Raw genomic sequence first — 9,654 nt, 5'->3', positions numbered from 1 at the left:
CTGTCCCGGGGTGAGCCGAGCCCCGGGCCACTGTGCCAGTGAGCAGAGCTGACCCTGCGTGGGCGCACGACTGGTGGGGCCGGGAGGGGAGCAGAGGCAAAAGGGCAGGTGCCAACTCATATCTGCAGGTGCCAAGGTAGGAGTGTTTTAATGTGCAGGTGAATTCTGGCTACAGCTCCGAGTCACTCTGTCCTTGGTAACCCAAGTGCTGTCACTGTCCTGTTCCCGTCACCGTCTTTTCTCTGTCCTAGGGGCTGACGTTTGAGGAGGTGGAGAGCTTCTTCACATTTCTGAAGAACATAAACGACGTGGACACGGCTTTGAGCTTTTACCACATGGCTGGAGCTTCGCTCGATAAAGGTATTAAAACTTGCGAGGCAGACAGGCACTGAAAGCTCGAGGGAGCACGACTCACGCCGTGTTTGGACTCAGGAAGCTGTCCAACAAGCCCAGTCTGCTGGATTGAAACTGTACTGAAATCGCAGTTCCTCCTTGTAGTGAGAGGTTTAACTTGCTGTGCGTTATGAGGGATTTCAGGTTTTTTACCTCCCCAGTCCTAGATATGGAGGGTAGAAAAGGGCTGAAATGTATGGTCCAAGTAGATTGGGCAGCAGTGATGTCATGGTGACCCCTTGGGAAGCGGTGATGTCATGGTGACACCGTCACCGGGACCATTCAGGCTTATATGCGTGCAGCGGTAAGATGGCCTGTGGGTGTATCGCGGGCTGTGGCACCAGGGCCCAGGCACAGCAGTGTTTCTTCATCCCCGTCTTCCGGAGTGACCATTTTTTTACTTGAAAAATTGTCGTCGGCAGATTCGAGCGGTGTTATGAGTTTTCTTGCAAACCGTATCTGCTGTAGAGGCTTCCCTGATGGATGCGACAGAGGCACTAACCAGCAGTGGAGCCGGGGGTAGGAACGTTTTAAGCCTGGTTTTGTTTCAACTTTGCTTAAAAACGAGAGGCTTTGCCTAAAAACGAGAGCCGTGCGGCCAAATGCTGCGTTTCTGGTCTGAAACCCAAGCACCTCTGGAGCTCCCGGGCGTGCTGGAGGGAAGGGACGGGAGCGCTGGAACCCTGCTGAGGTCCCAGACTGAGCGTTACAGCCTGCTCAGAGGAGGCTTTCTTCGGATAACCCACAGTCGGAGCTGCTGTTCCCTGGGGAGCTTGGTAATAGTGTGGTTTATCGATCAGACCCAATCCGTATCCTCCTTCACCTCATAGTGTGTTTCCTTTTCTGAGCCCATCCCTTATGTTCCCAGATCACGCCAATTTAAAAAAAGAAATAGGAAGGAAAAAATACCATACATTTCAAAAACCCAAAGTCTAACTGCTGCCAGGATCTGTCACAAGTGCGTGCTTTTCTTTTCTAACTATTCAAGAGGTGGGTTTTATTAAACACTCAGACTGGGAATATGAAAAAAATACCCCAAGGGCAAACTCATTAAAAGTTTTTTAGGCTAAGTGGAAACTCTTGTCTAGTAGAAGGTGAAAGCTGATGTATTTAGGCAGCTGCAAAATGAAATGTTTCCGAAGGAGGCTATTCTCCCAACTGCTGCTGCTGTGGGAATATTAAGACATTTAATAGGTTTTTGGGCAGTGGAATCACAGAGGGAGTCAAACGTGTCACATCTTCTTGCATGTGTCAACAGCCCCCTGCATCTTTGCTTTTTGGGGGAAATCACCTGTACTCTTCGTTTTAGATCACTGTTTATCGTAAGACTTCAAGTTAAAAGAACCTGAGAGGATTTCCTTTCACTTAAAAGTAAAATTACAAACTGTGAGTATGCTGCTGCTGCGCAGAGCCCTTTCTGCAGTGTCTCAGGAGGAGATAATAGTCCGGCAAATCCAATTTACTTGGTGTCTACAGTAAATTAGCAGTTGCCTGGTCGTGGAGTAGGTATCTGTGGAGTATCTAGGTCTGCGTGCAGTTGATAAATCAGTGTGATTGCTGTTTAATTATGTGCGATTAATGAACTCCTGCTGGAGCCGCAGCCATTGGGCTTGGGAGTATTTAGCTGGGGGGAGGGCTGGAGGTGTGCAGGGCATGGCTGTGTCCAGACCCCCGGCCTGGCTGTTGGGAGAGATTTCCTCAGGCTCGGGCAGAAGAGGGAGCGCTATCCTGCAAATCCCCACTTCCTACGTGTCTGGTAGCTGGCACGACTCCCCCTTCCCATCCTCCCGTGCTGCTCAGCCCAGAGATGCTCCGGGCAGGAGGCACGAGGAGAGCATTTTGCTGTGGTCCTAACGAGGCACGAGCAGCGATAGACGTGCCTCGGTTCTGCAGCACGGATCTGTGCGCTCCCGTGCCTCCCTTGTCTGCGCTTTGCCCCTTTCCAACGCCTGCGCTCCGAGTCTGGATATTGCTCCCACAAATCAAGTAAGCAGTGAACGGGGTGTCCTCTTCCAAAAGTCAAGCTTTCCCAAGGTTGCTTATTAAAACCTAAGAAAAATGTAAAGATTACTCATCATATGGGATGGGAGGGGAAAGAATAGTTGGTGTATCAAATAAATTACTGATACCCTAATGCAGCAAATGTTATTATAATTTTAAAAGGGCCGTTTAAGAGGGGAAAAAAAAAAAATCTGGATGGCACCAAACAGCTGTAGCTTGACAACCTGTTTTCTGTGTTGAATTAAAGCAGCCTTCTCTTCTAAAAAGGATCATAAACCTGTATTTTAATGACCCATAGAATAACACACAGCTTATTTGTTATCCAGTCTTTCATTTTACCAGAAACATAATAGCCCACATTCTCTTAAATCATAAGCATTCCTTAAAAACCATCCCCAGCCGGTGCTGGCAGCAGGACAGGAGCTGAATTCGTCGCTTATTCGAGGCGAGGGTGTGAATTGCACTTTTTTTCTGGCACCCTCTGCAGCCAGACGTTCCCAGCAGCCGTTCTGCTGGCGCCGGCGGAGAGCCACGTTGGAACTCCGTCGTGTTTTAGGGCAAGGCACGGCTACGCTTCGCTAGACAATGGGCCAAAGCGAGGGGAGACGGCCGAGCCTGCTGCTCGCTCCGGAGGAGTCCAGGAGGGGTTAGATCATTTCATTTGAATCATGAAGCGTGAAACGGCTGCAGACATGGCAGGGAATTTGGAAGGAGGTATAGGTGAGTTTTGAGTTGGAGCAGGTATTTGTCATCGACTTGCTGCTTGCTTTAATCTGCCTTCAGAGCTGGCTGGAAGCAGTCAGTCCCCATGGAGGCAGAGCTCGGGTGTCCCCTCGGAGTAATTGCGCGTAGGCAGCCCTGTTGGGTGGGTGGGCAGGATGTCTGTGGGTAGCTGAGGTTGGCAGGGATCTCTGGAGAGTCTCTAGCCCAGCAGGGTCACCTACGGTGGCTCACCCAGGCCACCCACGGCTGGGCTTTGGGTGTCTCCAAGAATGGAGCGAGTCCAGAGGAGGCCACGAAGATGCTCCGAGGGCTGGAGCCCCTCTGCCATGGCGACAGGCTGGGAGAGTTGGGGGTGTTCAGCCTGGAGAAGAGAAGGCTCCGGGGAGACCTTATAGCACCTTCCAGTGCCTGAAGGGGCTACAAGGAAGCTGGGGGAGACTTTTACAAGGGCCTGTAGTGACAGGACAAGGGGTAACGGGTTTAAATTGAAAGTGGGGAGGGTTAGATTAGATATCAGGAAGAAGTTCTTCCCGGAGAGGGTGGTGAGGCACTGGGACAGGTTGCCCAGAGAAGCGGTGGATGCCCCATCCCTGGAAGTGTCCAAGGCGAGGCTGGATGAGGCTTGGAGCAACCTGGTCTAGTGGAAGGTGTCCCTGCCCATGGCAGGGGGGTTGGAACCGGATCTTTAAGGTCCCTTCCAACCCAAACCATTCTGGGATTCTGTGGAGATGCCACAGGCTCTCTGGGCACGTAAGAAAGCCAGGATGAGTATTTGCCATAACTCGTGAGAAGGAGGAGATTCAGATGCTGAAACCTGGTGTCCTGCAGAGGCAAGTGAGGGTCACGGGGCGTCACCGTTGACGTGTGCATCCTGACGGAGAGGGGCTGTGGGAGTGCTTGGCGCCATGCCCTCAAGCAGGAGAGGTCTGGAGCTCAGCTGCCCTTTGGGTTTGGTGCACGCACAGTTACAACAGCTACGTCAGGCACTAAACTTGGATAAAAGAACTCGGATGGCTCACTGAAGGAACCAGTGGGAGTCACCAACACTTGAAATTTTAAAAGCCTCACAACTTTTCAAGATAGGAATGTGGAAATGGTTTTCGGCGGTATAAAATCCAAGAGACTTTGCCGAGTAGAGATGGGTGCAGCCAGCCCAAAACCCCAAATCTGGACAAGCTTTGTTTCAGGAGATGTTTACTGCAATTTTACTTGCCTCAGCGAGGCACCTCGTAGTCTGGAGCGTGTGAGTCAAAGTGGAAAGCGGAGACGCGTTTCCCTTCCTTGTAACTCCTGAAAAACCGTCAGGATGGTTACCGAGTGCAGTGCAGTCGCGCAGCCCCTGTGGAATAACACTTCTGCAGAGTTTTTGGCACGGAGCAAGAACAGTGTGGTGGAGGTGACAATTGCACAGTTGGATTAACGAGAGAGGAAGCAGTAACGGGCGGCCGTAAGCGCAAATTACAGCTGGTAACGGGGTGGCCCTGAAAAATAAATAAGCATGCGTCAAGGGCGAAGGAGGGATCAGGTGACACCCTGTAGAGGTTGAAGGAGGGGAGTGAAAGCACAGCAGAAAAAATGACATAATTAAAGAAATCATTCTGCCTTTTTTTTTTTATAAGGCTCTAGCAAATGACTCCTTCGGTAGGAGGGTACCCAGGGCACCGGGAGGGGAGGGTGGTATCGGTTGAGCACCTTTAAAGAAGATTTACATTTTTTAAAAGGAGGAAAAAAAGCGAAGTTTATCTAAACTGGTTTTTATTTTGACCTAAACCTCTTTTTTTTTTTTTTTTTTTTTGAGCTTTACACGTTACTGAAGCCCCACAGCAGCATGTGTGTGGCAGGTGGGAGTTACAGGGCACGTTTTGCTGGACCCAGGACATGTTTGGGAACTCAGCATTGCCTAATTGGGGAGGAGAAAGGCGCCTTTTGTGAAGGCGTATCTCAAATCCAGAGGCAGGGGGTTTGTCTTGGTAAAAAGGACTGTGCCATCCTCTGTTCAGCTCCAGCGTTGGCTGGCGCTTTGCGTTCGTGGTGTTCGATCTATCCAAGGTTTTTTCCAGAGCTGTGCCGCCTGCGTGACGTGCTACGTTCCGCAGCCTGGTTGGCATGGGCGGGCTGGGAGAGACGTGCGGCCTCCGCACGGCTCGGTTGGTGAGGTTCGGGCGTCAGGCTGGGGAATGAAATGAACGTCAGTTTTCTTTAATGATTACATTGCCTCTGCCCTCCCCGAAGCAGGCTCTGGCTGCCAGCCGGACACGCACGGAAGCAGCGGCCGTATCCTGACTTACGGTGCCAGAACTGAAACAGAGAGTAATAACTGCAGGCCAGAGCTACATCTCTCACCTAGGAAAGGATTTTAACTCAAAAAGAATACTTACAGGGAAACAGCGGGTGCCTACTTGAGTTTTGTATATATTTTAATCCACCTTCTGTTTAATTTCAGTGTTTTCCTGCGTTATTTACTAAAAGGTGGGATTTTAAAGGGGAAAAGGAATGAATGGTGGCTGTGGATTCCTCTCCAAAAACCCCAAACCTCACTCTGAGGAGCAGAAATGGGGTGAAAGGAACCAATAATCTGAACATCCATGGGAAAAACCCTAAAAATCCTATTAGAAACACTTTGTGCAGTTTCTCGTTACTCTGGTTGCGGTATAGATTGGGTACTTATTTTTGTCCTTTCTGACACATAACTCATCACAATTTCTGAAGGGCCAACAGCTCTGCGAAGAGACCAGAGGGCATGAACTCCGAAGGATGCTGTGGGTGAAAGAAGAGGCTTTCTTGCCTCTTTCCCCTTGCTGAAGGGGAGCTCCGCAGCTGAACGTCCGCCCCAGGTGCCGTGGGGCTCACTGCCGCCGCACAAAATCTCTCTGGACGGGGTTTCCTGGGGTCGGACTTCTCAGGGCGGTGCTTTACCTTCGTACACGGTCGCGCAAAGCCCTTCTGCTTTAGGGAGTATCTGGGAAGTAGCAAGATTTTATTGCAAGGTTAACCTTGCCTGCTGGCTGCAGACCCTGTCGCGGGGAGAGGGTGGATGGGTTTGGTTTGCTGGAAACCCAGGAAAACTGCTCTTTATTATCCCCAGCCTGTTGGAATAGTTGTTCCGTAGAGTATCACCTTTGCAGTGCCGTCACAAGGAGTTGCCTTGTTGATGGAGCCCGTCAGGAGAGGTTTCCCACCTGGTGTTTGCTGTAGTGCTGGCTCTTCTTCCTATTCTGTAACCAAAGGGAGGAAAGCAAACCGTCGCATCTCGGTGGTTTTAATGTTGATCTTGACCACGCGGGTACCTCCGCCCCCAGCCGCTCCACGCCCCGCCTGGCAAAGGCTTTGAGGAGCCTGGTGTCGAGCAGGCTGGGCGCAAAGCTCATTTCAAGCCTCTTGGAACGTGACACGTTTCCATAAAGGCAGTTTTCCCTGGAGGAACAAGAGTTCTCCGCTCCTCTGCCCGCGTCCGCTGCAGATCCCGACACCTCGCTAACCTTGCGCCCTCCCTCCGTTGCAGTGACCATGCAGCAAGTGGCCAGGACGGTGGCCAAGGTGGAGCTCTCCGACCACGTGTGCGACGTGGTCTTCGCGCTCTTCGACTGCGATGGTGAGTGACCCTGACCTCGACCGGGGTGGGGGGGAACACAGGGGGAGACGATGCCAGCCATGACAGCTTGCCATGGCCTTCGCTCTTCGGCCGTGGGGCCGTGCTGATGCTCCTGCCCTTCTAGGAGAGGTGTCTCGTGGTACCCAGCTTCCAAGATGTTGATCCTAAAGCACTGGATGCAAGCGTTTGGCACGCACACCTTGCTACGCAGCTGGGTTTTTTTCCCCCTCAAAACTCTATTTTGTGTAACAAAATGAGCTATTGTGCTCCAGTATTGGAAATGAGCCTATCTGGTACTTTGTTATCTCCAAAGTCCTGGACAAATACCAGCTTAATTAATGAGTGGCAGCTCTGTGCCCTGCTGGGAAGCTCGTCGCTTTGCTGGCCTACAGAGGATGCGAGCGCTTTGTGGTAGCTTGTTGCCACGCTGGAGCGGTCTTGTGTTGATTTAATGGGAATTAGGGGAGCCTTTGCCACCAGGGGATGATGGCAGTGATTCAGACTTGGAAAGCGCCAAAATTCTGCGTTTGCCCAAAACGATCAAGCCAAACCCGGAGACCTTGCTGGTGCCCTGCATCTCCAGCACAGTCACCGTGAGCTGGCAGCTCTGAGTGGCAGCAGTGATGCTTAAATACACAGTTGTTTGCTTTCTAATATAAATATGAACCTTTAAAAAGATAAAAATCTTCAGTTATTTTATTCCTTGATGTCCCCCTTGGTTTCAGCCCCACCTGCTGCTTGGCACCTTTTGAAGGTTGCAGCTCTTGTTTTATTTTTCTCCGTGCTTCAGTGCCACTTCCCGATGCAATCCTCAAGCCAGAGATTAGAGTAAACAGAAGCACAGCCAAATATTCTTCGTTTGCATCCTCTCATAGGAGAATCTGCTAAGTATTTTGATAGCAAACCTGTCAAAACCTACCATGATAGCAAAAAGGCAGGAAAAAGAGGTCTCAACGGAACAATCTCCTTCCTCTTACGTGGTTCCCAGTATCAGCCAGAGAGATGCTTTCCCCTGTGATCTGGGGAACCGATGGCACTGGTGGGTTTGTTTCTTGAGAGCTGATATCCCTCATATTTTTTTCTGTGCCCAAAAGTGTGTTGCTTTCCTGTGCTGCTCTCCGGAACCTAAAACCAGCACTATGTGCGCCATAGGCAGGGGAGCAAAACGGGCAACGGGATACGTGGGGCATCATGGCCGGAGGCGTCAGCCCCTCAGCAGATAAGCACCAGGCTGTCGGTTGTGCCGTGGCTTGCTGCCGTCCCCTCCAATTAACCAGCGCCCTAAACAAACATCCCAGAGCTTTTAATGTATTGGTGGCTCAGCAACTGCGGAATAAAATTTGCCCCAATCTACTGTAATGATATTTTTAACAGAAACTTGTGTGAGATAATTCTCAGTAGCCTCACTGGGTTACTTTAATGAATCTTCCCTTCTACTCTGTTAAGGAAAATCTGTGCTCTGTTACCCCATGCTCCCAGAATTTCCTAAGTCACGTCAAGCGGAGGCACTGGGACAGGTTGCCCAGAGAAGCTGTGGATGCCCCATCCCTGGAAGTGTCCAAGGCCAGGCTGGATGAGGCTTGGAGCAACCTGGTCTAGTGGAAGGTGTCCCTGCCCATGGCAGGGGAGTTGGAACTGGATGAGCTTTAAGGTCCCTTCCAACCCAAACTATTCCAGGATTCTATGATTCCGGTATTTATTTCTTTTTCTCCTCGCAGGGAACGGCGAGCTGAGCAACAAGGAGTTTGTTGCCATCATGAAGCAGCGCCTTATGAGAGGCTTGGAGAAGCCAAAGGACATGGGCTTCACGCGGCTGATGCGGGCGATGTGGAAATGCGCCCAGGAGACGGCGTGGGACTTCACCATGCCCAAGCAGTAGCGAGGTCGGGGAGAAGCGCCCGGCTTCCCCGTCTCGGCCCTGCCACCGCCGCCTGCGGGCGAGCTGCGGGGCAGCACCAGGCTCTGGTGAGCCCAGGCTGTTCCTAACAGGAGAGTTTCGGAAATCCAAGTTAGAAATCCAAGCCTGTTGTGTTTGCAGCATCTGCTTGCCACTGGCCCCTTCCTATTCCTATCTCTCAGGAAAAAGAAAAGGACTTTGATTACTCACACCACCTCCGCTTCGTGGGCATCGAGCAAACTGGTGGGACTGCACCCAAATCACACTTATTTTGTGTTATTATGTACCGGCATGGGGTTTATTTCAATTCTTAGATTGCTCCTAAAAAAGAAGCCGGGGGACTCCTGGATAGATCGTACCGGTGGGACCCAGGAGCAGCGGCTGGAACAGCTGGGGGGTGAGAGCACCCCCAGGATTTCCATCGGCCAAATGCTCCGCGCACCCCCAGACTGTCGGGGGGTGGAGGGGAAGGGTGCACCCGCGGAGGGGCTGCGTGAGTCGAGGTGCTGCCTCTCGTGTAAGAGCACTTAAAAGTAGTGGAGCAACTGGCTTTCCTGCCCATCCTGCTTTGTAGAGGCAACCTGCTGCAGGAGGTCTCTGTTTTTTTTAAATGGGGAGCCCCCTCCATGGGGAATTGCCGTTCCGTAACGGGAATGGGCTGAAAGATGGTATTTGCCGAGTGCTGTCCTCTCTGTAAAGTATCGTGTAAAGACGTTGCTCGTGACAACGTGGCTCGTCTCTTTCGATTGCTGTGGGTCTTCACCGAAGGCTGGTGCTCGAGTCACCAGAGAGGGGGCGGCGTGGAAAGGGGAGAAAAAACCGTGATGACTCTCCAGAGCTGGAAAGACAAAGCCCTGGAATCAGCGCTGAAAAAGCCGAGCTGCCGTGTTTGCCATCCCCTGTTGCCGGGCACGAGCATCCCTCATTAGCGCTGCTTTTGTGGGAGGTTATCCTCCTGTCAGCCCTTTCCAGCACAGCCCGAAAGGCGGGGAATGCCAGAGGAGGGAAGGCTGCAGGGTTGAACCCAGGGCTGGAGCCCCTCTGCCAT

The 9,654-nt window shown here is 51.7% G+C and overlaps 1 protein-coding gene across 1 annotated transcript; it reads left to right on the top strand.

Moving 5' to 3' along the window:
• Positions 1 to 251: 251 nt before the first annotated feature.
• LOC104513016 (calcium uptake protein 1, mitochondrial) lies at positions 252 to 8,588 on the top strand (the record flags this gene model as incomplete). Its single annotated transcript, XM_010156230.1, has 3 exons — positions 252 to 360; positions 6,620 to 6,709; positions 8,428 to 8,588. Coding segments are annotated over 3 exons (360 nt in total), but the record flags the coding sequence as incomplete, so codon positions are not given.
• Positions 8,589 to 9,654: the final 1,066 nt, after the last annotated feature.

The sequence above is a fragment of the Eurypyga helias genome, unplaced genomic scaffold, assembly GCF_000690775.1.
Source record: "Eurypyga helias isolate BGI_N326 unplaced genomic scaffold, ASM69077v1 scaffold19897, whole genome shotgun sequence".
Lineage (NCBI taxonomy): Eukaryota > Metazoa > Chordata > Aves > Eurypygiformes > Eurypygidae > Eurypyga > Eurypyga helias.
Note: the sequence above shows the minus strand (reverse complement) of the source record. Positions and strands in the feature narration are given on the sequence as shown.